At 53.6% G+C, this 25,992-nt stretch overlaps 2 protein-coding genes across 3 annotated transcripts; one reads left to right on the top strand and one right to left on the bottom strand.

The window, feature by feature from the left end:
• Positions 1-482: 482 nt before the first annotated feature.
• LOC149913142 (uncharacterized) lies at positions 483-24,118 on the bottom strand. 2 transcript variants are annotated; one of them, XM_090131175.1, is made up of 5 exons: positions 24,039-24,118; positions 3,716-3,779; positions 3,284-3,532; positions 1,608-3,099; positions 483-1,424 (listed from the first exon to the last, which is right to left on the bottom strand). In XM_090131175.1, exons 1-4 carry the CDS (start codon positions 24,069-24,071, stop codon positions 1,868-1,870), a joined length of 1,578 nt encoding a protein of 525 aa, XP_089987301.1. In that variant the 5' UTR covers positions 24,072-24,118; the 3' UTR covers positions 483-1,424; positions 1,608-1,867. The 2 variants fall into 2 exon arrangements, with proteins under 2 accessions (XP_089987301.1, XP_089987300.1); XM_090131174.1 differs by lacking the exon at positions 24,039-24,118 and adding an exon at positions 3,899-7,176.
• PHF24 (PHD finger protein 24) lies at positions 18,274-25,764 on the top strand. Its single transcript, XM_031611951.2, has 8 exons — positions 18,274-18,668; positions 22,967-23,339; positions 24,114-24,299; positions 24,478-24,556; positions 24,754-24,956; positions 25,085-25,251; positions 25,392-25,493; positions 25,601-25,764. Exons 2-8 carry the CDS (start codon positions 22,971-22,973, stop codon positions 25,695-25,697), a joined length of 1,203 nt encoding a protein of 400 aa, XP_031467811.2. The 5' UTR covers positions 18,274-18,668; positions 22,967-22,970; the 3' UTR covers positions 25,698-25,764.
• The last annotated feature ends 228 nt before the right edge of the window (positions 25,765-25,992 follow it).

Below are 25,992 nucleotides of genomic sequence, written 5' to 3'. Positions count from 1 at the left end.
GCTCGCCGGGGCCCTGGGCGCTCCGACTGGAGCCTGAGGCTGCCGGTTTTTCCCAGCCGTCTTCTCCCGTGCTCCCCACAGAGAAGGCGAGGAGCCGAGGCGGCTTCCCCCGGGTTCCACACTACGGCTGGCTGCAGCCCGTCGCCCGTCGCCGTGGCCGCGCGCGATCCGATGGCCCACCCGTGCCCCGCACCCCCCGCCTGGGAGGAGGACTTCAGCGGCCGTTCGGGGCCGCCCCGACGGCCGCCGAGGCCCTCCTGCCGCCGGCCGCCTCGTGGCCGTCCCCGGGCTGCCGCCCCCCCGCGCCCTCCCTCCCTCCCTCCCTCCCTCCCGGGAGGGCAACCCGCCGCCCGCACAGGTGCGCGGGGGAAGCTCGGGCCGGTACCCGGGAGCGGCCCTGTCCTGCCGACCCCCGGCCCGCACGCGCGCCCCGCTGCGACTTCGCCGCCGCTTCACAGACAGACACAGCAACCACCGCAGGATGGATGGAAGGAGGATTTAATGGGACTGCAGCTGCGAGCTGCCTGTTCCCCGGTGCTCTGTTACATTCTCCCACGCTCGGCCTTCCCCGGGGCACCCTCGGCCTGCATTCCTGCGGGACTGCAAGCGTTGTTCCTCTTCAGAGAGACCACTTGGTTTCCCTGTGCGTCTCTTGGATGGCGTTCGTCCTGGAAACTCCTCCTTGATGGTGTGAAGGCCTGGTGGATACACCGCCCGCTCTGGAACGGGCACCGGATTCTCCGGCCTCTGAGGCACCGCCCGTCTGGGAGAAGGATGTTCTCTCACACGATGCGGTCCTCTGCTGCGGGCTGGCTGGACAAGCGGGTCTCGGCGGGATCTCCTACTGCTCTGCTGGCTGCATTGCCGCCTTGACTCTTCGTCTGGGCAGGTTCCATTGTCATCAGACCTGGCAGCAGAGATCCTGCCTGGAGAAGCAGCCCGCGTGCGCCGGTGCTCTTGGCAAATGCACACAGCCCCTGCGCTTGCTTCTCCCAAACATTCGTCACGGCGGCATCAGCACTGTCCTGCCAAGAGGGGCCCAGACCACATAAAAGAAAGGACTGCATCCAGCGGGGCTGGATTTTGCAATCTGTGTGGGCCCTGTCAGTCTGCACGTGTGCAGTGGCGCAGACTGGGATCAGCTCTGATAAGGCTCCTTGGTGCACATTTACGGAGTTGTCATTAATCCTGGTAGCACCTTGGGCACTGGAGGAGCTGCAGCAGGACAGGCTGCCCTGCCCCACCAGCTCCACCAGCTCTGCCAGGTCCCTCCACGCCACGTCCCAGAAGTCAGAAGTCAGGGCCCGGAGCAGCCATGTGCTCAGGCAGCACCGATAGCACCAGCTGCAGCTCCTGGTCAGCTTTCTTGCAGCAGTTGCAGCTGGGGCAGGAGCACCGTGGCCCACACGTCTGTCTGTCGGCACCTGCAAAGTAGGGAGCGGGCCTGAGCCACAGCATGAAGGGGCACCAGGGACGCCCTTGGCCCATCTGGCCGACCTGAAGCATGCCAGTTTCCAGTCCAGGGCTGGGCTCCTCTAATGGGCCCAGCACTGCCTGACATGCATCAGGGCAAGCCTGGGATTTGGGGTGACCCTCAGGAGACTCACCTGACTGCGGTGCTGCTGCTTCTCGCCGCCACCATCTCCTCAGTCGCAAGCATTGTCTGCCAGTGGCCAAGAGCTATGCGGGAACCAGCTGGGCCAGCTCCTACCAGCAACTTAGCCACTCAAGGGGACCATAGCGAATGCGACGTACTGTTGTCACATGCAATGGTGGCAGCAAGCCAAAGCAGATGCTATGAGGCTGCTTTTTGGCACCTCCATCTGCTTTGGAGCCCCATGTCTCTTTTCCAGGTGTGTCTGGGGGGCTACTGCACGTACTCGTGCCGTTTTCTCCTCCTGCGCCGGTCTACCTTCTTTGCATTTCTTTTTGGTTCTATTATACAGCCCTCCCAAAACATTTGGCTGGGCACAGACCTCTGGGCCTCATTGTTGTTGCACCAACATTTCCCCTGGTTTGGTTGATGAAGTCTCTCTTCCCCAGGTGGGTGCATACAGCTGCAAATCTGTGGGGGCTGCTCTCTGGCTCTCCTGCCCCCAAGGGCAGAGTTCAGACGCTGGCTGGCTGCACTTCTGCAGTCATCTTGCGCAGCCAGGCGAGAAGGTGCTGCCACCATTGGTGGTGGTCTTACTGTCCTGTGCTTTTTGGGAACTTCTTGTGGATGCGTGGACAGTCCAACAGCCTGCTGTTTCTCCCACCAACGTACAGCTGCATTTGTTGACATGATGTTGTCATGTGTGACTGTCCCCAGGTGCGGTGGCACTGTGTAGGAGCTGGTTCCAGCATGCAGCTCATCAGCTCTTCCCCTTTCCTTGCCACTGCCCATCTCAGTTCTGCGTTGTGCACAATACTCACAACACTGTGAGTTCTCTTCTCTGTCAGAAGTCTCAACACCAGCATCTCTGCGGGTTGAAGCTGGTCTTCTTGTTGCCACTCCTGCAGAGTTGCGGAAGCTGCTACGCAGTGCTGGTGGATTCACTGCCCACTCTGGAGGGGGCACCAGATTATCCGGTCTCTGAGGCAGCCGTCCGTCTGGGAGAAGGATGTTCTCGCGTAAAATGCATTCCTCTGCTGGTGGTGGCCAGCTGGTAAAGCGGTCCTCAGTGGGATCTCCTACTGTTCTGCTGGCTGCCTTGCCACCCTGATTCTTCGTCTGGGCAGGCTTTGGGGAGCCCAGGCCACGCAGCAGAAAAGAGCGCAACCAGGTGGGCTCTGTTCTGGAATTTGTGCGGGCCTTGCCAGTGTGCGTACGTCCAGGGGCACAGACAGGGACCTGCTCTGTTGAGGCTCCTTGGTGCACATTAAGGGAGTCCTTCTTTCTTCTGGTAGAGCTCCAGGAACTGAAGGAGCTGCAACAGGGCAGACTGCCCCGCTCCACCAGCTCTGCCAGATCCCTCCACGCCATGTCCCAGAAGTCAGGGCCCAGAGTGGGCACGTCATCAGGCAGGGCTGATAGCACCAGATGCTGCATCTGCTGGTCAGCTATGCGGCAACGGCTGCAGCTGGAGCACGATGGCCGACCCATCTGTCTCTCAGCACCTGAAAAACAAGGAGGGGACCTGAGCCACAGCAGGACGGAGCACCTGGGACACCCTTGTCCCAGCCAGCCGACCTCCAGCATGCCAGGTCCTGATCCAGGGTTGGGCTTCTCTAATGGGCCCATCCCTGCCTAGCATGCATCAGGGCAAGCATGGGATTTGGGGCTGACCCACAGAAGACTCACCTGACTGCGCTGCTGAGGCTCTTTGCCGCTCCACGCTTCGGGCCCTGGGGGAGCTGCAGCAGGGCAGGCTGCCCCGCTCCACCAGCTCTGCCAGATCCCTCCACGCCATGTCCCAGAAGTCAGGGCCCGGATTAGCCACGTCATCAGGCAGTGCCGATAGCACCAGATTCTGCATCTTCTGGTCAGCTATGCTGCAGCGGCTGCAGCTGGAGCAGCAGCACGATGCCTGACCCGTCTGTCTCTCAGCACCTGCAAAACAGGGAGCGGGCCTGAGCCACCGCAGGATGGGGCACCAGGGACACCCTTGGCCCATCTGGCCGACCTGAAGCATGCCAGTTCCCAGTCCAGGGCTGGGCTCCTCTAATGGGCCCAGCACTGCCTGACATGCATCAGGGCAAGCCTGGGATTTGGGGTGACCCTCAGGAGACTCACCTGACTGCGGTGCTGCTGCTCCTCGCTGCCACCATCTCCTCAGTCGCAAGCGTCGTCTGCCTGCCTGTGAGCACAGAAACGTGGCACAATGAGGCTCCTGGGATGCAACCCACATGGTGGGTTCCAAATCCCCTGGCCCCGAGTCCCACAGCCGCACATCACCCCATCCTCAAACTCCCCTACCTTTAGATTCCGGATGGTGTTGAGCAGGAAGACCCCTGCCACCAAGAACAGGAGGCCATACAGGAAGAAAAGGGTGATAGGGACAAGGAGAAAGCTGTCGTCAACCATCGCTCAAAGCCGGTCACGACCGCACTGGGAGAGGCAGGTGCTGGTCGCTCACTCATACAGACTTGGCCGTGATGTCATAATGCTTTGGGTGGGGACACCTCTGTGAGGTCACAGCCCCGCAGCCCACATGGAAGCCAGCCAGCGCTCGCCCTCAGCATGCTGGTGGGAGAAGCTACAAATAAACCTGAGGTTAATGAGAAAATGCTTCAAAAAAATGCAGCTCACACATCAGGTGAAAGTGTGCAGCAGCCTGGGAACCAGCACCATCCCTGTGGTGTGCTGCTGCCATCTTCCCTTCATTTACTCTGAGTTAGACACAGAGTAAAGGGGGAAGGTGCTTTTAGTGTGGTTTTTCTTCTCTCTATCCTAATGCATTATTAGCAGGTAATAAAGTAAATGAATCTTCCCCAGGCCTAAACTGCTTTGCCTAGGACTGTAACTGGTGAGCCAACTGGTGATCTCCGTCTCCTCAGGTTGATCACATCACACTACTCCAGACCAAGGACCGAAGCATCCTCTGGATGGCTGGAAACATATTCCGTGCTCCATGCCATCACCCAAAACACTATCTTTCAGACTGTCCTTCTAACATATCACTTCCCTGATCCTGCTGGCAACACTGTTTCTGATACAAGCCAGAATGCCATTGGCCATCTTACACAAGTAGTGAATAATTTGCTCGGTTTGGTGTCGAGGTTGCTTCTCCCACACACTGGCCATATTGATATCCCCCTTGTCCTGCCAAGAGGGGCCCAGACCACATAAAAGAAAGGACTGCATCCAGCGGGGCTGGATTTTGCAATCTGTGTGGGCTGTGCCAGTCTGCTCCAGTCCAGGGGCACAGACTGGGATCAGCTCTGTCGAGGCATAGGGGCTTGATGCAGGAGGCCAAAGTGGGGACTTTGGACATCCTGCTGCTACTCACTGGGGACCTGGGTCACTGCCTGAGGCTGCCAGTTTTTCCCAGCTGTTTTCTTTGGTGCTTCCAATAGTGAAAGCAAGGTACCAAGGTGGCTTCCCCTGGGCTCTCCACTATGGGCTGGGTCAAAGCCAATTGCCCATGAAACACATCCTGTGTATGGCCAAACAACATTAGCCAGATTTGCTGTCATTGCTCTCAAGGTGCTACTCTGCTGAGCCCTGGGGCATGCTGTCCAAGAAAACTGATTCCAGCACCTGGTCAGACAGGGACATTTTCTACAGCTGTTTCAAGTGAAGCACTGACTCTCCTGGGTACCCATCTTGTCTTCCCACATTCTCACAGACCAGTCCCCACCTAAACAACCACAGGGAACTTGCCAGCCATGGCAGATGGCACCTCTTCCCATGCTAATGAGCCAGCAGGATTTAATTCCTGACTCCCATTAACACTCAGTAGATTGTGACTTGGCCATTCATCTGCTTCTATCACATCTCTGCCAGTAGTGCTTCACCATGTTAATTCGGGGCTGCCTCTGGGATGACTGTAAGCCTCCCTGCACCCATCCAGCAGTCCCCAAACTGCTCATTAAATGTGTCTTAAGGGGAGGCAGAAACGGAGCAGTGCTACTGGCACCACTGGGATTTATGGATGGGGCTGGTTTTTAACCACAGACCAAGTCTGGATATAGGTCTTTTCTGCAGGTCCCCAGATTGCTCCAAATCCCACAGCACCCCCACTGGTACAGATATGCAAGAAGAAGCAGACAGACCTATGGAGCCTGCCTGGGGCTAGAAGTAGGTTACTCTCTGCCATGCGTAGAAATGATATGATGCATATTCATCAGTTATGGTTGTGAGGAGATTACAACAGTCACATAAATTGCAGGTTTAGGGATCATTGGCCTCACTACGTGACTTTCTCGGGGCTTCCTGCCCTGAAAAATGCATGAAAATTGAAGTCTTCTCATTAAAAATAAAGGCTAGCTCTTCAAGTGACATCTTACAGAAATACCACTCTCTTTACTGTACATTTTCACATTGCCCAGGCAAACAATTCAGTAATGATAAACTTCGTATTATTATTTACATTTATCAGCTGTAATCTCCCTCACTACATTTTAATTCCTCAAATTATTTTATCAAACTCTCCACACCCAGCAAAGGTCTGATCTGAAATCCTGAATCAGCCATAGCTGGGAAGCAAAAAAGGATCCTTTCATCTAAGAAGCAGCTGCGCAGCAGCAAAGAGCAACTGGAAGCATTTTCATAATCTTATATTTTGGTGTATCTCTGACCACAGAGGAAAGCAAGCTCTTTTCAGCCCAGACTTTCATTAATTTTTCATCCAAAAGAGAAGCTAATATCTAAGTGTAAAGCTCCGTGCCTTCCCAGATGTCTCACTGGAACCATAGGGTACTCTCAAGACCATATATCTAACTCCCAAGCAAGTGCTACGAGTGCCTTGGCACGATGCTACAATTCCCTTTCATTGCTCCTGCAGCAACCTCTATATCATTGTCTGTATTTTCACATCTCCTTAAGAACAGAGAAAGCTGTGCAAGTGCTGCTGTTAGGAGCTCTTTGAGAAACTCTTCCATGATCTGTGCATCCTCACCAGTGCCGAAGAGAGGGGATAATATCTTCCCATGATCTGTTTGCCACAGTCCTCCTACTGTAGCCTGATGTGGATGTGATTTGCCCTTTTAGCAAGAGTGCTCCCTTGGCTCATGTTTCTCTTGGTGACCATGATAACGCCTTCCCAACAGCGCAGCTCCTCAGCCCCTTACTGGGGATTATTGCAACCTGGTGCCGTGCTTCGCATTCCCCCACACTGCATTTCATGGGTTCAGTCCTTTCATCCATCTGAGAGCACAGAGCCTTTGTTTCCTGGGGTGTCCTTTAGTTGTTGAATGGATAATACTCACAACCACTTTGGTTTGAGAGCATGTGAGATGTCCATGGCTCCACACATTCTATACCCCCTTTACCCGAGATGAACTGACTCCAGCAGGGCATAGAGGAAAGCTGTGGATGATCCCAGCTGTGAGCTTTTGGGAAGGATGGAGCTTTGCATCCCAGCAGCAGCCTCAGCTAGATTTATACAAAGACATTAACAAAATTCAGAATGTCTTGGTTTTGAAAGCACTGCATAATTGCAAGCTGTTGTCTGAAACTGCATTTGCAAGATGCGATCTCAACAGCCGAGCAGTTTGGGGAAAATTTGAAACACTTGCTCAGTGTGGGGGAGGCTCCTGCAAGGAGCTTCACAATAACCTTGCCAAGCTTTCACTGGTCTTTTCAGCTGCCCGTGCACAACAAATTTCAAGTGGAAAGCTCTGGAAAGGCTCTGGGCAAAATCCAACACCCGAATACAGGTTTCTGTGTCCCATTTCTCTGTATAGCTATGAAAGCTCCTTCTCCGCACAAAAGCATCAGGCAACAGTGCTGGCTTGTGAAGGGGCAGTTCTCTGAGCTCACCACCATGAACAGCAACATTCAGAATGCTCTGGCAAAGCCTGCATGTACTTGTCTCTACACTGCTCACAGCACTGATGAGACTTTGCAGTGTGCTGTGCCCCCCTAAGCAAGAGCTTGTGATCTCTTCCAGGCTCCTCTTCCTCATTTGCCTGGAAAAGCAGAGACCAGGGAAATGCTGGGTGTGTTCAGGCATTGGCAAAGCTGCAGGCAGAGCATTATTCCAGGCAGGCAATCCACTGAGGATCACCCACAGTAGGATAATGGCAAGATTTTGTCTTGAGCTTTGTAGTTATATTTCAACTAGTATAGTTAGTGATATACTGCACGTGATGATGATACTTTGCATACACCTGTAACTGCATAAGGTCTGATCAATGGCTTGGTGCTGCTCAGTGAAGTACTAATTGATCAGTTCAGCCTTTTTTCCTGCAGAACATCAGTCAACCTAGAGAGGTGTCCATGTGCACTCCTGTATGGGAACTATCAAGTCATGGCCTGAACCACTGATTGATCACCTGGGGAAAGGACTGGGTCAGCCCTGGGAGCACAGGTGAAGGCAATTCAGCTGTGTGACCAGAAGGGGTGGAGTCTGGCTGCACCTCTCTTAGACCCATTTAATGGCTGACTACCACTGGGAAAAGATCTGTGCTTGGAGATCCCTTCCTTGTGTAGCCCTTTCTGCGAGTCTAGATCCTTGGAGATGGGTGAGCACATTTACTTTTCCCGTGAAATACCATCCTATCCGTGCTGGTCCCTTTGTTGTGACATTTCTATATTGCCCTTCCATGCATTAATCTTTCTGACTGTAACAACTCCACGTTGTCTTTTGTACCAAGAAATTCATTCATCCCTCATTCACATCTTGACTCACCCAAATCCACTTATACCAAAATTTCATAGGATCACAGAATCATTGGAAAGGTCCTCTATGATCATCTAGGCCAACCATCCACCTACCAGCAGTGTTGCCTTCTAAACAATGTCCCTCAGGGCCACATCTCCATTCTTCTTGAACATTGCAGGGACAGTGACCAAGGACCACCTCCCTGGGCATCCTGTTCCAGTGCCTCACCCCTCTTTTGGAGAAGGACTTACTGAGTCACCCAAGTTTAGAGTGTGCCTCCTTGTTATCACTTTGCTTTGGGAACCAAGAACATCCCTGCCAAAATAGACTGTGCGTGCTGCAACTGTACTCAGGCTCAACAGAAGACAAGTTCTAGGAAGAGAGATCCACCAAAGACACCCAAGTGGTTACCAATGGGACCATCCTGTACCCTTGACCACTAACACAAGAGGGGGCTGCAGGGTTGGCAGACATAGATGGCTAAGCATAGCCTTGCAGCATCAGTGTTAATGGGGCTCTGCTCCTCTCCTACTGTGAGTGCACATTTGCCTGCAGAGCTGTGCTTCCAGAACGCTCCTTGCAATTACATGCCCTGCCACCATGCAGGCGAGTTATTAATATTTATTAAGCTCAATTATTCATGGCCTCTTTAGGATCCTGTTGTTTAAGTCCAGCTTGAGATCTCCAGGCAGGCAATCACAGAAGTTGCTTTCCAGAGGAATTACAGTAAATCAATCCTTTGGAGATGTTCCAGGCAGCCATAAAACTCACAGCCAGATCTGCCCGGAAAGGAGCCTCATGCCCAACCCATGATGGCCCAGAAATGCTTCAAGAGATGCTTAGGTGCAGGACACCCCATCCTCTCTCTGGGGCCATCTCTCTTAGTGCAGTTGTGACTGGCTCCGAGCAATATTTCTCCTTGTCTCTGTTACCTTTTTCCTTCTCTATGGACCCCTGATCCTGGAGGCTGGGATTTAGCACCTACAGATAGAGAAGTTTGAGGATATGGGTGACATGGGGCTGTGGGAATCGGGACTGTCTCCCCAGGTCTCTCCCCAGAAGGTCACTGTGCCACATTTGTGTACCCATGGAATGGAGTGTGACAGTGTGTTTCTTCCTCCCACCCCAACCTGGGGGCTGAAAGAACGGATGGCAGAAACCTGATTCAACAGCTGAATTGAGTGCGTGCCAAAAAATGCCTGTGAGTCAATCACGGCACCCCATAAACAGAGCAGCTCAAGAGCCCCTCGAGCTCTCCCACACGGCAGCATCTCCCCTCGAGCAGGGACACCTCTTGAGGTTACGCCTGCGCAGAGATCCCTGACGTCAAGAGGCACCTTGTCATGCAGATCCTCAGTGAGTGACTAATGGTTTGGAAAGCTCCGTGAGCTTTGCTAAGATTGTATCCTTGATTGGCTGTCGATATATAATCCCATATATACATATGTACACATATACAATCCCTTGGCTGTAAACCGCTGACCGTGTGGGACTAGGAGTGGATCCAGCTGCACCTAGACTCCTCACCTGCCTTAAGGGAAAAATTGCAAGGCCTGAAGTAAAAGCAAGTGTGTCAAAATGCAAAAGCCAATTCCTGACTCCTGGTCAAGAAAAAGAAAAGTATGTCAACCACTTGTTTTGCAGTTGTAAATTGTTGTGAAAAATGTTTCAGGTTTGAAGTATTAAGCAGATGTCTTTAGCACCAAGTCCTCTGGTTCACATATCAACCACATTTATAGGAACAGAACAATGATATCTGAATGGGAAAAGGGACTTGTATCTTTAGTCCGATCAGTCAAGCAAATTGAGAAAATACATGAGGGACAACCAGTGCAAACCGAAGGATCGTTGATTTACTAGAAATAATCCCAAATGAGATTGCTTCCCCAGAAGGAGTTGCAGAAAAATACAGTGCTGTGTCCACCTAACAGGAGAAACAGAAAGTTAACTTAAGGCCAAGGTTTGCAAGTTGCAGGTGCCCATTCATACAGACCTTCAGTAATTCTGAATGCACTGCCCCTTACTGAGGGTACACCAGCAGCCTCAGTGAAGACTGAAGCTAGAAGCAGACCGTCCTTCTGAAGCCAGCCTCACCTCTACATACAAATGAAGAGAAAACTTATCTACCTGGCAAGTTGATTATATAAGACTATTTAAACCCCCTGCAGTGGAAATCATTGGCTTGCTTAAGGTGACCCAGTGTCAGAAAGCAGAAGGGCAGAATACTGTGTGAAGGCTGTTGCTTTCATTCCCAAATCTACCTACTGATGTTATCAAAGGGATAAATAGAGAGAATAAAGAATAAAAAGAATATCTAACAATATTAAAGTCAAGCCAGACTTTGATTGGTCAAATTACCATCTACTGATGCTGTGCTTATGATTATAACTAAACTTTGTAGCCCATCTATCTGAATAGTTGTGGTGCTAAGAATAAAAAAATTACACATAATGAATTAACCTTTCTTTTTAACAGAGCAACCTGTTTGGAACTCCTTGCCAAATTGATTCTCTGTTTTCTTTTACAGCATCTCCACAGGATGGCAAATGGAATGCTGTGTTCATGCTATTATCCTGTCTGTGACAATGCTACTACTTTTAACTCATGGTCAGGAACCCTTAGAACTAGCATGGACTCATGCCTGTGTTCAGTATATAGGGAGTACAAGAATAAATACTTATAAGAAAAATTTAAACTTCTCAACCATGGTCATACACAGAAATGAAGCATTCTTAAGCCCATAAATATAAATATAAATCAGTGTTCCTGGAATAGTACCAACCAAATACAACCTATTTGAAAGGGATTGCCAATCCTGGTGCTATTTAGTCACTTCTATTTATAACCCCATCAATAGTACCTCCACAGCTTTTGCCTAAACAACATTGGGTATAACATATACCCAATCACTGCTCGAGGATTAAATCACAATGGGACCATACCTTGGAACATAGAGTGTGGGCCCAATGAAATGGAAAACAACAAGGATTTAATTGTGACATAAATACCATCAGAGTCCGAGACATATGTCTCTACAAGGAGCAAAATGTCATTCTGAAACACGTCTCAACAAGAACCCTGGAATTCTACATGTACATATTGGTTAAGGGTGTGTTTGTATCAGAGCCCTTTGATTTTATATTCATAGGTAACATTTCTGTAAATGTAAACCATCACTCAAGTATTTTTTTTTAACTTTAGTAAGATTACAAGCTATGACTTTAATTATTCAGCTCCAGTTACATCATATCAGTTGTTATGACCCAATCATACAGAGTCAATATTTACTGCCTACCTCAATCAGAATGAATCTTACATTAGTGAAGAAACTATTATAAGATGACCTATGCCAACTGCTAGAATGCATTTGAAACAGTGGGCATGGAACTATAGTCACTGTTCACTACGATACAGACAACATACACCAGGTACTGGGAAGAGTGAAGGATGGAGAACAAAGGTGGGAACTTTTCTTGGATGGTCTCTGACAGCAAAGGGCACTTTTAATTCCATTCCATGCCCAGTCCTGATTCTACTAACTCTGAGATTAATGTGTCTATTGTATGTAAATATATTGCATATGAAAGCTTGGCAAATGCTAAACCGAAGCCTTGCTCAGGCAGTGAGCAAAGTACACACAAGGCTTCGCTAAGACAGATAGCAACCACAGTACTAGCTAAAAATGGGGCTGAAGGAACGGATGGCAGAAACCTGATTCAACAGCTGAATTGAGCACGTGCCAAAAAATGCCTGTGAGTCAATCACGGCACCCCATAAACAGAGCAGCTCAAGAGCCCCTCGAGCTCTCCCACACGGCAGCATCTCCCCTCGAGCAGGGACACCTCTTGAGGTTACGCCTGCGCAGAGATCCCTGACGTCAAGAGGCACCTTGTCATGCAGATCCTCAGTGAGTGACTAATGGTTTGGAAAGCTCCGTGAGCTTTGCTAAGATTGTATCTTTGATTGGCTGTCCACATATAATCCCTTGGCCATAAACCGCTGACCGAGTGTGGGACGAGGAGTGGATCCAGCCACACCTGAACTCCTCACCTCTTGCTCTGAGGAGAGCAGAAAGCAAAGGGGTCTGCTCTGACCCTTGTAACTCAACAGGACGGTCTCTTAAATAACTGTGTTTTACCCTCTCCCCTGTGCAGTGAATAACCAAGTGTATCCTGCTATCTCAAATATTAAGTCACTTATTTATTTACAGTTAAGATTTGTTAAATTGCTATGTTGTATTTAAAAATACACTGCTGCTTCAGTAAAGTGCTTAGCTTCCATCCACAACGTTCCAGCAGCCTGTGTCCTCCCCATCAGCCTCCACTGAGATGCTGTGCAGGCTGCAGGCTGCTTGGCAAGGTGTGGGCCACAGCCAGATGGGGCAGCATGAGCAGAGAGCCCCGGCCCCATGCCACCTCCTTCCCTGAGAGCACTTCAAGGAAACAGAGGGGCCACGGGTGCCTATGATTTTTGTCATCAGCATCCAATTGGCTCTGGGAAGGACAAGTGTGGAAAGACATAATGGAGGACTGCTTACAGCAGTAGGTGAGAATTTGCCTTCCTGCCCTCTTGAAGCCCCAGTCTGCACGGTGGCAGTGGTCTGTCTGCATGCTGCCCGCAGCAGACACGAGCTGCCAACACAAAGCCATCTGGCCTGCTCTGAGACATCAGCAAGGCTGATAAGTCAGGGCCTGGCACCACGTTCACTGCAGAAATGAAGGGGGGACAGAAGGGACTGTGTCCTGATGCCGCCAGGCTCACATGTGGTTCAGATGGGGGTCAGAGCTCAAGAGCTCAGCCAAGGGATGCAGGCGCAGGAATTTGGGGACACACAGATGCCACCGTCCCACAAGGCAGCATGTCAAAAAAGCCACATGTCACCCTCAGAAATTGGGTTTCTTTTTATGTTATCTCTCCTCTGACCTGTCTATCCCTCTCCCTGTATGTCCTTGTAGCAGCTGATGCCTCCTGCCTATGACACGACTTGCTTTTGACTAAAGCCTGTGAAACCTTTTTGTGTTCTGGGCACCAGCACAGCTCTGAATATGAAATTTTTATTACTTTAATGGGCTTGCAGGAAAAGCCAGGAGCAGGAATGCCCTCACTTCTCTACATCCCCCCTTACTGAGGCTGTTCCATCACTTGCACTCACCGGGTGCTGGGAAGCAGCTGGCCAGGGGATGAGGAAGGGCTCATGCCACACCAGTACTGGGAAGGAAGGATGGGCAAGAGGTACCAGATGGGTCCAGCTCACAGCAGGTCCCTGGGCCAATTCTGACCCCCCCACTCAGAGTCCTCATCTCACAGTCAGCACCAGCCTGTGCTGAAGAAACCCAGACGATGTCACCGCCAGCAGTGCCTCAGACAGACTCCAGCAGGCAGGGACATTTTCTTTTTCCCTAAAAAAGCCTCTTCAGCCCAGCAAGAGCTGTTTTATTTAATCAGCACTTTCTGCCCTGCAGGACTCCTCACGGTGTAATGAAAGAGGCGCAGAAAGCCCTTTTACTCTGCTCTCCCATCAACCCCATTTGGCCTCAGCTCCGTGGTTTTTTTCTCGTTGTTGTTGTTTCATCTCCCCCTCTGCATTTTCATTCTCCTGGTAAATGTTTGAAAGTGATGCTAATGCGGTTGTTATGGCTACACCAGGCTGGGGCCCTCGCCCGAAACCCCAAACATACTATTAGCTGATTAAGAGACAAGTGCAGGACTGATGCAGGGGCGGTTGCTCTGCGGGGCTTTCCTCGTGCCCTCACCCCCCTGCTCCCCCCCCCCATCCACTTCTTGCAAGATGCAGCCCGTGCAGCACATGCAGACCCTCAGATGGGGAAAGGAATGGGGTTTCCAGGTTTCCAGGGGAGGACAAGCCTTTGCACAAGACTTCCTTGAAGGATGCTCTAGTGTGGGGGTGGGCGTGATGAGAATGGTTCTGCCCTCCTGGGATGCAGTGGGAACACCAAAGGTGCTGGTCTGATTTGCAAGCATTGTGGATGTGTCTAAATCAAAGCGCCCAAGAGTGTTTTGCAGCTCCTAGCTTGGGCAAAGCTGTGACAAATCCTGACTGCACCATTTAACCCATCCATACCCCAGTGAGATGCAATGGTTGCATCCAGCACTGCTAGCTCTCAGCTCCGCCAGGGCATACTGCAATGGAACCAGCTGGGCTCTGCGACTGCTCCCCACCACAGGGGCTGCCTGCTTGCATATGTCCCCCAAAATATGCCCAGCAGTGCCCTCAGCAGCAAGGCAGAGGCATAGAAAGCTGCTCCCTCCCCAGCTGCCTCACTTCACTCCTCGCCGCTTGCACATCTGGATTGTTAATAAAGCAGCTCAGGAAGGCAGCAATCATCCCTGTGACAGCTTTGTTTAATGAAGTCGGCCTTCATTAGGCATTTCCGTTCCACTTGAAAAGCTCCTCTGTGAGGATGCTCGAATGCCCTGCGGCTGAGTTGGTGGGCAGGGATTGGTGATGCTGCAGGGACAGCATCCCAATGAGGATCAATGCTACCCCTGCAAGGGTACCACTATTTCGTTGCCCTCATGTCCCCACTTTGGGCACCAATCCCAGAGAGCCATGGGCACAGGGTCTGGCCCTGACCCTGTTTTAGGTCTTGCAGGCACTGGGGAAAGGGCAGGCTAGAGAGCAGGATGCTTACAGGGAGCCAGCTGGAGTGGCCCTACAGAGAGGGTAATTTAGCTAATGCCTGCCAGTGTGCTCCTCGAGGAGAGAGCTCTAAAGTGCTCGGCAGTTATCTGTCCAGAGGGAGCACTGTCATCTAATCAGTGCCAGGCTTGGCAAGCCACCAGCTGCAGCAAGTCAGGAGAGACCCAGGGCTCCACGCTTAGACATGGGGAACACCCTCCTGCAGCCAGGAGCCCCTCCCCATCACAGGATACTCTGTGGGCTTCCTTCTCCCACTGTCACAGCACCCCACTTCTCTCACATCCCAGCACCTTCCCTCAGCTCCCTCATGGGCCATTTCAACATCCATCCACATCATCAGATCACATCTTTTCTTCGCACCTCCTCCCCATGTCCTGGCAATGACTGCCACTGGCTTTGCCCCTTATCATGACAGTATAGATGGCTGAGAGCAAACAAATAGTGAGCCGCAGCTGTGAGGCATGTACCACCACCCATAGCTTCTCAAGCTCATTCAGGTTCTGCTCACGGGCACTCTGCCTCCCTCCCCAGCTCAGTCCTGCTCCTGCATGCAGTGATGGGCGACACATTGCCCTTCCCCGCTGCAGCCTCACACAGCAGCCCAATAGGCAGATGGTTTTTATCCCATTTCATGCTGATTTTGGCATCAGCCTCGCCTCCCGCACCAGCGCGGATGCGAACTCTCCGCACAGCGCCTCAACACTATTATCTCCATCAGCCAAACTTGCAATCTCCTGAAAAAAGATCTCTCGCTATTTTGACAAGTTCTCTTTCCCACCACCTCCTGTCGACTGGCAGCGACGCCAGCTCTCACAGCCGCCTGTTTCACAGAGGGCTCATCCCCCACACCTTATCTCCCCTTCTTCTCCTGTGTCCTCATGGATACTGCTGGATGCAGGACTGGGTGCCGGCAGCAGAGGTGTCTGCACAGAGTGTTGTTCTTGGGCTGTGGGCTCCAGAACAGACACAGATGGTGAGCCCACACGCCGCGTCGCTGCAGGAGACAGTGACCTACACGCGGGCGTTATGCGAGATTTGGGGAGGGAGGAGGGGAGCTGACGAAAAAGCACACTCCCGCGGCAGCTCAGCTCTCACCTCCACCCCTGCAGCCCTCCCCCAGCAGCTGCCTCCAATGCCAGTGCTCTCCCAGCCTGTTGCCGTCACTCCTGCTCTGATATGCTGGTTTTTGGAGAGGGGTGTTGGGACAGAGGGTGCTGGGGGTGCAAGAGCATCCCACATCCCACATCCTGCATTATCCTGAATCCTGTGTCCTGCATCCCACATCTTGCATCCTGCAGCATCCTGCATAATCCTTCATAATCCTGCATCCCACATCCTGCATACTACATTCTGCATCTCAAGTCCCATAATCCTACATCCTGCATCCTGAATAATCCTGCATTCCATATCCTGCAACATCCTGCAGAATCCTGCAGCATTCTGCAGCCTGTATTCCATGTCTTGCTTCCAGCATTCTGCATCCCACATCTTGCATCCTGCATCCTCAATCCCACATCCTGCATTCCAAATTCCACACCCCACATTACAAATTCCACATCCTGCATCCACAATCCTACATCCTTCATCTCTGATCTGACATTCTGCATCCCACATCATTCATCCTGCATCCCACATCCTGCAGCATCCTGCATTCTACATCCCACATCTTGCTTCCTGCATCCTGCATCCTACATCCCAAAGCCCACATACTGCATCTTGCATCCTCCATTCTGCATCCCACATTCCACACCCTGCATCCTGTACAAGTGAGAGATTGCTGGATGCTCTGTGCAGGCTCTGAGCCTTTCTGCAGAAGGGGCACCTGCTCATGCTATGGAAGGGACAAAATCTACATTGGGGTTTGACAGGTGCCTCCCAGGCAGTACTGGTACCCAGACAGTGGGCAGCAGGACTCCCAGATCCTCCCACAACTTGAGCAGGGAATGAGCTCCTCCTCACCTTGCTTTGCCAGGAATCACTGCTTTCATACATGGCTCTGGTAGCACAGGGCTTCCCCAACAGAACCACTTAATGCTCTCACAGCCTCTCAGCACAATCTTCCACTACCTCCTCTTTCCCCAGTCCTCTGGGGCCAGCACTCAGCTGCAGAGATGTTTTCCTCTGGCCCTATTTATGATTCGCTTCCACATTCTCCATCCCCCTCCTCACCACGTGCACCTCAGAACATTTCCAGTGCATTCAGCAAATAATGATAGAACTACTGAGGTTGGAAAAGACCACGAAGATCATCCATCTGGTCCTCCCACCAACCCATCCCCACCAAGCTCATTAATCATGTCCGTCAGTGCCACATCACCACATTTCTTGGACACCTTCAGGGATGGTGACTCCAGCACCTCCTCAGGGGAGCAATCCAAAAGGAGAGCATCCTCAGAAGGGATTAAGTGCAGTGTGGCTCCCCAAATCAGGGCAGAGTGATGAGGCTCTGCAGGTGATGGAGCAAGGCACAACAGGAGCTGACAGCACAGGCAGCAAACAGATGAATCCTGCCTGCAGCTCAGCTTTGCTCATATGCAGCCTCTGGGGAAGGAGCCATGGGTGACAAGAGCTGCAGTCTCACCTCACTCCTGACTGGACATCGAGGAAATGAGATAGATTTTTATGGAAGTATGGTGGATAACTGCAGCTGGTTCAGCAGCAGTGGGACCAGTGTCAGCTCCCACAGAGCTGGCACATCATGAGGAACTGCAGGACCACCAGCTCCAGGGCTGTCACCCAGACCAAACAATGGTCAGGGACCTCTGCAGGTCCACTGCCCTGCTCAAGCAGAGCTACCAAGAGCACTGCTTGGAGCTGCTTCTAGGAGGGATCTGAGCACCCTAAATTCATGCCCCGGTATAGTGGGCACTTTCAAATAGTGGAGCAGAGCATTCAGCCAGTGGTACCCATAGCAGAAGGGTGTCAGGGGATGAGTGACTGCTCTTACCACGCTGGTGAAGGGGATGGAGAGGATATCCCACCTTCAGCAGGAGTGCTTGGGGGCTGTCCCCTCCTCATCAGCCCAGCAACCACCCTTCTACCACACCACTCTTGCATACCCCCAGCCCTGCAGTGTACACCCCTCCAGTCCTGGGCAACAGGAGAGCTGAAAACCCTTTGTGCTGTATTGTGCTGGGAGAACAGAAACCATTGTGTCCCTGCCCCACAGGATGTGCAGCAGGTAATGGTTTAAAGTGGCAGCAGTCTGTGGCTGGAGCTCAATGGGGAAGATCCTAGGGTGGAAGCAGAACCCTCTGCTCCTGTACCAGCGCAGCAGCCCCAGCGCTGTAGTCCTTGAGGTTGTCTCTAAGAAAAGCAGCTGAGCCTAGGGGCCAGAAGATTTGCAGGGAAAGCTTTTATTGGTATCTCTCAGCCAATGCCAGCCCAGTTTAGAAAAAAAAAAAAGAAAATGCTCCATCTCTCGGAGAGCTGTTTAACACAGCTCAGGCAGCAATTGGTACAGGGACAGCAAACCAGGCTGCATCTGCTCAGCCCCAGTCAGAAGCTCCCTGCTTCCTCCGTGTGCGTGTGCGCGCGCTAGACACCGGCATCCGCTCTCAGAATCTCGCTGTCTCCTGCAGCCTCCGGCGCTCAGCGCACGGCTTTGGCTCCCCGGTTCCAGCCTCCCCGCTCCTTTCTCCGGCGGGAAGCGCGGGATGCGCTGAGCACCCGCGGGGAGAGGAGGTGGTGGCCGGGAACGGCGGCGATGGGCATCGTATGGGCAGCACTCTAGGGCTTGTGCTCTCCACAGGACACTGGTAAGTGGCCTTTTTTGCTGGTGCTGGAGCTTTGCTCGGCGAGTGGCGTGGGCTGGCCGTGCATCGCAACACCCGTGGGTGGGTCACGGTCCTGGGGTCCTGGTGCCAGGGAGGGGGGCACCTAGAATGGGGCACCTGGGAGAGGGGGTGTAGATGGTGCAGAAGGGTCTTGTGCAGGCAGTGGAGTTCCGATGTGGGTGCTGGGGATGAAGATGAAAAGTGGGGAGCTGGGTGGGAGCTGTGTCTGCTGCAGGGAAAGGGACTCTGCTGTCATGGCATTTTCATCCCCCTCTGGGAGATGTAAACGTGCGACACACCTATAACAGCCATGGTGCGGCAGGATGGGCAGCCTGATCCTGCAGGGACAGCAGCCAACAGCCGGGGGCCCCCAGGAGAGAGACACTGCTCAGCTGGGGCTCTGCCCACCCTCCCCCCCAGACCTTCCTTGCCCCTGCAGAGGGTGACGAGGTTCTACCAGCATCGGATGCTGCCAATCCTTCTGCCACACTGCAACCAGGTCACTTCCCTGCAGCAGCCCTGACAGCATCCTGGCCCCAGTACACATCATTTGCCAGGGAGAGAGGATGAGGGGCTGCTGCCAGACCCCTTTGCGGACCTCTGGCTGCACAGGTCAGCTCAGGAGATGGAATATGGAGTGCCCTGGGCAGGCAGCAGCAGGGAGAGTTGTGCAAGAGCTGCATCACTCCTCCCAGCACTGCCCTTCAGACCAAACTGCCTTGGGTCCTGGGATCTCTGGCTTGTCACTCACATCTTCACTCCATTCCTAATGCTTCTCCCCACAGGGCTGCAGCCCTGGGACTGCCCCACGCACAGCACTGGGGATAAAAATCACTATAAGACTCGTGAGGGCAAGGGCTGATCTGATCCATGGGAGCCAGGGTTGGGTGGGGGGAGAAGGGAGCAGATATATCCTTCCCCAAAGGGGTCCTGCTCCTCACATATCCCTGCTGCATCTTTTCAGGACTGGTGCAAGGGATTACCAATGCCCCTGCTCATGGCTGCATCATACTAAGACCTCATTTTGCTCACTGAACTGCTGCCCACCCTGCACCCAAAGCCAGCCCCTATGCCATGCCCAAAACCTTTGCAGCAGCCCCCCCAGAACCCTAACGGGCTGTAACAGCAACTTTGTGCTCCCAGCTGTTCCGTAACACGTCCACCCACAGCTGGTTCCTGACACATCCATCCTGTGCTTGCAGCCGCCACTACGCCCACGCTGCACTGTTGATCCGCACCCACCCGTGACACATCCACCCAACACATCCACCCGCACCGTTACCCCCCCCCTGTGTACAGCCAGCACGAGGCTTTGGTGCCGAGGCCAGCCCAGCTAACCTCCTCCCAGGCTGCCTCCATGCTGGCCACCAGCCCCACCTCAACCATGCCTCAGTTTCCCCATGCAGAGTGCCCTGATTAGCTGGGAAGAATGATCCGTCACTGCGTGGGGGATGAAGTGCTTCCTCGCTGTGGTTCACTCCAGAGATGAAGCAGCAAAGAGCATTTGCCATCAGAAGAACACAGGGAAGCAGTGCAGCCTGGGGGATAAGGCAGGATAGGATGTAGATGATCGAAGCAAAGGAAAGGAGGGAAGATGCCCACAACTGCTGCGATTGTCCCTGGCAGGACTCAGCTGAGCTGGGTGTTTGCAGCCAAAACCAGTTCAGATTTAGCTCTTTGATGGCCACAACCTAAAAATAGCCCCTATGTTGGTGCCCAGCAGCAAGGTCAAGGCCCCAGTGCTTCAGGCCAAGGTAAGCAGGGTTACAGCACCAGATCTTGAACTGCTAGGCATCTCCAAGGGCAGCCACAAACAGCAACAGAGCCAATTTCCCTCAGGGACACATGGGGACGCAGGATGCAGTGGCCAGAATGTGAGTGGCAGGAAGCTGGGCTGCTGTGGGGAAGGACGCCTTTGGCTGCCTTTATATCCAAGGGACACCAGGGGAGGAGGAACCTAGGGAAAGCAATGCAGCATTGGGGTTTCTAGGAAGTTTTGGGCCTGGGTCTGGCTGGGTGATGAGATGAGGGTGAAGCCATTCTGCCCCTAAATGTACAGACATCCTGTTTCAGAGACACCCAGAGAAGGGTAAAATTGGGTTGGAAAGAGTCCAGCTATGCAATTCTAGCAGAGACAGGGAGGCCAGCAGGGCTGAGAACAGATACAAGCCATGACAGAAGTGTGATAGCCTCTGGGCTCAATGCCAGGCGTGCAGCATCTGGTGGCAGGGGACACAGGTTGGCACTGGAAGAGGATGATCACCAGGGACTGGAGGCAGGAAGGTACACTGGAACATTTTGGCAATGGCATGGGGCATGTCACAAGCCCATGCTTCCCCAGCCTGGAGAACATCAGCTACAGGGGAAACTGGTGTTCCAAGTGCTCTCCTCTCATCCTTGAATAGGATGAGGCCAGCAACAGGCCAACGAAAGCTCAGGGACACAGGAATCTGCAGAGGCAGATTAAGAGATTGCTGTATCCCAGCTCAGTGGGTTGCAGGCAGAGTTGCAATGCTGCCTAGCAGGAGAGTTGAACCTACCCAGGGCCAATGGGCTTCTGAGCCACTTGGGCAGGGGGTGGCCATGCTGCAAGGAGGCAGAGACATCCAGGTATCTTCCCTCCCACCAGCACAGCCGCAGCGATGCTGCTGCTGTGGCTTGAACACGTGCCTTCAGCTCTCCTCCGCTCCCACCTTTCCAAAGCCCAGGCAGCTGTGCTGGGTGCCAGCCACAAGCTGGGTGTGGGAGCTAATGACTGCAAATACCCCTGCCCAAATATGCACACTCCCAAGACATGTGCCAAGCATGCAGAGTGGCTCCTGGGGAAACACATGACCCCTTGCATAGGAGATAGGATACAATGTGTGCACACGCAGCACTGCATATGAGAATGTGTGTACAGATGGTCTTAGAATTGGAGGGGCCAGAAAACAACATGCATATGTGCGTGCAGTAGTGTTTGTTTTTGCATGCCTATGCATGTGTGTGTGCATTCACGCACGTGAACAGGGCTGGTGCAGCAGGAGCTGGCCAGGCAGGAGTGGGAGTGCAGGGCCACGCATTCGCTGCACGGCAGCTTTGGTGCAGGCGCACTCTGCTGCCTGTCTGCATGCTCAGCTCAGATGTGGGGCAGCTGTAATTACTGTGCTGAGGCTCCCTGCTGCAGCAGTGCCTGCAGAGCTGGGTCATCCTGCCACTGTGAAATCCCAGTCATATCACTGCTGCTAATTATCTTGTTCCCCAGGAACATCCCTGCCTCCTGGCGTGCTGCGGAGGCCAGAGGGGCTGGGAGATGGCTGTGCTAATGATCCTCCTTTATGTAGGTAGTGAGTGCCACCAGTCGTGCAGCTCCAGTAAGGACAGGGAGGCTACAGGGCTGGAAGCTCCTCTTGTCTGCTGCATCTTTCCCAGTTCCACTTCAGCCAGGCACAACGTAGTGCTGGGACCCTTTTGGGGTGATGCTGTGCTCCATACCGCTGGAGAAGAAATTTTCCTTCTCTCCACCTTCAGCTTACTCCATCCTTGCACTTGTGCAGCCTGGGTTCATGTCCAACTGCACTGAAACAGAGCCCAACCTGTTTCCTGCCACTGCTGCCCTCCCCATTTTGCCCCAAGCTGCTCTTCCCTCAATTCTGCACCAAAGTCCCTTCTTGGAGTCCATATACCCCAAGCCTTTGAGCTGCTCCACTACCCCTCCTGCACCTCAGAGCTTTTGCATGGCTGAACCTCTCCTGGGAGGAGCCAGCCCCAGGCCACATTTTGAGGAGGACTGCAGGGTTCTCAGCACTCAGGGACACGATGCACACACATACATACATATGAGCTTGAGAAATGAAGAGACTTGGGGGTGAAAATAAATTTAGGAAAGGTAAGAGAACCAGCATGAGCTCTGCTGCAGTGAGATGCTGGGAAGACACACTGCACCTTCAGCTGGCTAAAGACACTTTTTTTCTGGGCTGCAAGCAAAGAGCAGGGTCACAAGTGATCCTGGCCCTCTGGGATCCACTGGTCTGCTGTGTAAAAGGCCTGCAAGCAATCCTTGTTAAGCTGAAGCTGCAGTTCCAGGATGGGTGAGGAAAGGTACCCCAACACTCAGACTTCCCTTGCTCAGAACTCTGCAGGGGTTTGGGTCCTTTTCCCCATAGCCACCATGGTCACCATCCCAGTATGCTACCACAGGTACATATTTTGGTGACCAGGGATTTGTCTCAGTGGTACAGCAGTATGGGACAGCATTGCACCACAAGACCTTAGCACTGAGCACCTTTCCCCCCTTGCAGAGCCATGGGGGTGCTGATGTCAAGACGGCAGACGGTGGAGAAGGTGCAGAAGGTCAGCTTGGCTGTGTCAGCTTTCAAAGATGGGCTGCGGGAGCAGCCAGTATCACGGAGGCGGGCAGAAGCTGGGGGCACGCGCCGGGGGACACTGGAGCAGACAGTGCAAGAGGCAGAGGAGGAGGCATCTGCAGGGCCCTCACAGCCAGAAGAGGTCAGCGCCAGCAAGGCTGCCTGGGAGCGGCTGCGGGATGGCCGAGGTGTGGAGCCAGAGGAATTTGATCGAGCCAACAGGTTCACACCACCCGCCTTCATTCGGCCCCAGCGAGAGCTGCACGATGATGAACCACTGGACATCAGCCTGGAGCAGCGGGAGCAGGCAAGCAGACAGGCATGGGGACAGGGTGGTAGGAGTGAGTCCAGAGTTGGAGACACACAGGGGATGTGCAAACACCTCCAATGCCTGCAGGGTGGTAACAGACTCCCCTGAGATAGGTGGCTCAACAGGCTTGGTTGGTCATGGCACACATGCATCTCAGTAGGGCAGAATGTGGGAACAGGACCTTTCCAGTTCTGGGGTGACCCACTCTGTGTGTTTGTTCACACAACCTTACAGACCAACCCAACCATCTACACCTACAACTTTCACAGCCCAGTGAATCTACAGCCCCGTAGTTTATTCATGCATGCCTGCAATCCTATAGCCACCAACCCACATCTGCAACCCTACACAACCATCCACCCACAATTACAAGCTGGCAACCCAGCCAACCAACAACTTTACAGCTTGTCCTTTCACACAGAGTCAGCAAACTCTCAAATCAAAACTTCCATCTACCCACACCTATAAGTCTGTAGTCCAGCCAACCTGCAGCCTAAGAGCCTGCTCTTCCACACCTGCAAAACTAGATTCCAGAGAAGCTACAACCCCACCAACCCAACAGCCATACCCTTCACCTTTCATTCACTCCTGTGAACCCATGCACCCTTCTATAAGGCCACCTGGCCACAAAGCCAGACATTCCTCCTACTATCCCAAGAATTTACTTTCCTGTTCCCTTTACACTCCTACACATACCAGTGATGTAGGGCCCTCGTGCCAGGGAGTCATAGTGAGCACCCCATGGTGCTGAGCTGTAGCATCACTCCACAGGTCCTCAATGATGAGATGTGTGAGATCTGTGAAGTGTGGACAGCCGAGAGCCTCTTCCCCTGTCGCGTCTGCAGCCGGGTGTACCACGATGGCTGCCTGCGCCGCATGGGCTACCTGCAGAATGACAGCGCTGTGGAGGTGACGGAGACTGCACATACCGAGACAGGCTGGAGCTGCTACTACTGCGTGAGTGCCCACCTCGGTCCAATGTTGTGACCTGCCCCAGTGCGATGGAGCTTCTACAGTTCCTCAGCCCCCCCATCACCAACACTAATGGGGAGCAACCATGGGGCTGGGGACACTGTCCCCTCTCCACCCCCCTGCCACCACTGGATGCTAACACTTCCCCTGCCTTCCCCTTTAGGACAATCTTAACCTCCTGCTGACAGAGGAGGAGATGTACAGCTTGATGGAGACCCTGCGGCAGTGCAAGATCATCCCAGGTGCGTATCCATCCTGTCATGGAATGGGCTGAGCCCTTGCTCACCCTGCACATGGCTCCCAAGCTGGGGTGTCACCTTGTCGCGCAGAAGGTATAAGCTGTGCAAAAGGTGGCAGCTGTGCAAGGAAGCAGGGGAAATGGGGGGAATGCACCTGGGGGAAGACTGGTGGAAGGGCTGCTCTGAATGTGCCCCCACAGAAACCTCCCTGACGCTGGACGACTTCCTGCACTACAAGCACCTGGTGCACAAGCAGCAGTTTGAGCGGCCCATGGAGGAGGCACAGGAGGAGCGGGCCACACTGCAGTTCTCTGCCCTGGATCCTGACAAGAAGGGGCACATTGAGTGGCCAGATTTCCTCTCCCACGAGTCCATCCAGCTGCTGCAGAAACTCCGGCCGCTGGTATGGTCACGGGGTTGGGATGTCCATCACAGCTTGCTCATGACCCCAGGGCTTTGCCCAGATCCTCCACAGCCGGTAGTGGGGGATCCCCAAACCTGGATGTTCCCTGCTCCCCTCTCTGTCCCCAGAACTCCCTGCTGCGGCTGCTGACGGTCAAGGAGCGGGAGCGGGCACGTGCTGCCTTCCTGGCCCTTGACCAGGATGGCAGTGGCTTCATCGGGGAGAGCGAGTGCCACAAGGCCCAGCATGCCTGGTTCCGCAAGCACCAGAAGGAGACACCATCCTGCAGCGTCAGGTATGGAGGGGACCGTGGTACAGACCGAGGAGCCCTCTCCTTTCCTCCTCCATGGCTGCAGCCCTTCCCTCGTGCTGCAAACCCTCTCCCTGCCAGCCACTGCCTGTGGCAGGGCTGAACAGTGCTCTGTCATCCCACAGCATCAGCCATGTTGGGCCCATGTCAGAGAGCAGCCCGGCCAGCAGCGGCAGCGGCAAGAGCCAGGAGAAGACGCTGCTGGCGTCAGAGCAGGAGGAGGCCAGGTGAGGGGCCGCCATGGAGCGGGGGGCACGCCATCTTGGCGAGCACTGAGGAGGTCTCTCTGAAGCTGTCCCCAAGGGGCTATGAGGTGACAGCATCTGCCCCACAGGTCCATCGACTGGCCCAGGTTCCTGCGGGAGAATGTCGCCTACATCCTGGCAGCCCGTCCCAACAGTGCCGCCATCCACCTGCAGCCGCCGGCCTAGCTCCCGGCCTACCTGCCCCGGCGCCATCTTGGTTGGCGAGGCCTCCCCTGTCGCCCTGCAGGGGAGCCCCGTTGCCACGGCGACCGGCCCCGCATCCCATTGGCTGAGGGAAGTACCGCCCCTTTTGCCCCACCTGCCAATCCCACGCAGTTCTCCACCCTCTGCCAGTGGGGAGCCAGCAGCTGATTGGCAGGCGGGAAAGCAGCTGCTCCCCCTTTCCCCTTGCCTCCGTGTTGGATTTGATGGTGACGCCCGAGCTGTGGGCCGCGCTGGGCTGCCACAACCAGAGCAGGTG

This window comes from Phasianus colchicus, chromosome Z, assembly GCF_987193195.1.
Source record: "Phasianus colchicus chromosome Z, bPhaCol1.hap1.1, whole genome shotgun sequence".
NCBI classification, from domain to species: domain Eukaryota; kingdom Metazoa; phylum Chordata; class Aves; order Galliformes; family Phasianidae; genus Phasianus; species Phasianus colchicus.
The sequence above is the reverse complement of the archived record's forward strand: the minus strand, read 5'-3'. Positions and strand labels throughout refer to the sequence as shown.

What these genes read in the sequence shown, in the direction of transcription:
- LOC149913142 (XM_090131174.1), bottom strand. Translation starts at nt 4,006, where the DNA reads ATGGTTGACGACAGCTTTCTCCTTGTCCCTATCACCCTTTTCTTCCTG. An exon ending in ACACCATCCGGAATCTAAAG is followed by an intron (nt 3,780 to 3,898) that starts GTAGGGGAGTTT and finishes CTGTGCTCACAG; the next exon opens with GCAGGCAGACGACGCTTGCG. An exon ending in AGCAGCAGCACCGCAGTCAG is followed by an intron (nt 3,533 to 3,715) that starts GTGAGTCTCCTG and finishes CCTGTTTTGCAG; the next exon opens with GTGCTGAGAGACAGACGGGT.
- PHF24 (XM_031611951.2), top strand. Translation starts at nt 22,971, where the DNA reads ATGGGGGTGCTGATGTCAAGACGGCAGACGGTGGAGAAGGTGCAGAAG. An exon ending in GCCTGGAGCAGCGGGAGCAG is followed by an intron (nt 23,340 to 24,113) that starts GCAAGCAGACAG and finishes ATCACTCCACAG; the next exon opens with GTCCTCAATGATGAGATGTG. An exon ending in TCAGAGCAGGAGGAGGCCAG is followed by an intron (nt 25,494 to 25,600) that starts GTGAGGGGCCGC and finishes TCTGCCCCACAG; the next exon opens with GTCCATCGACTGGCCCAGGT.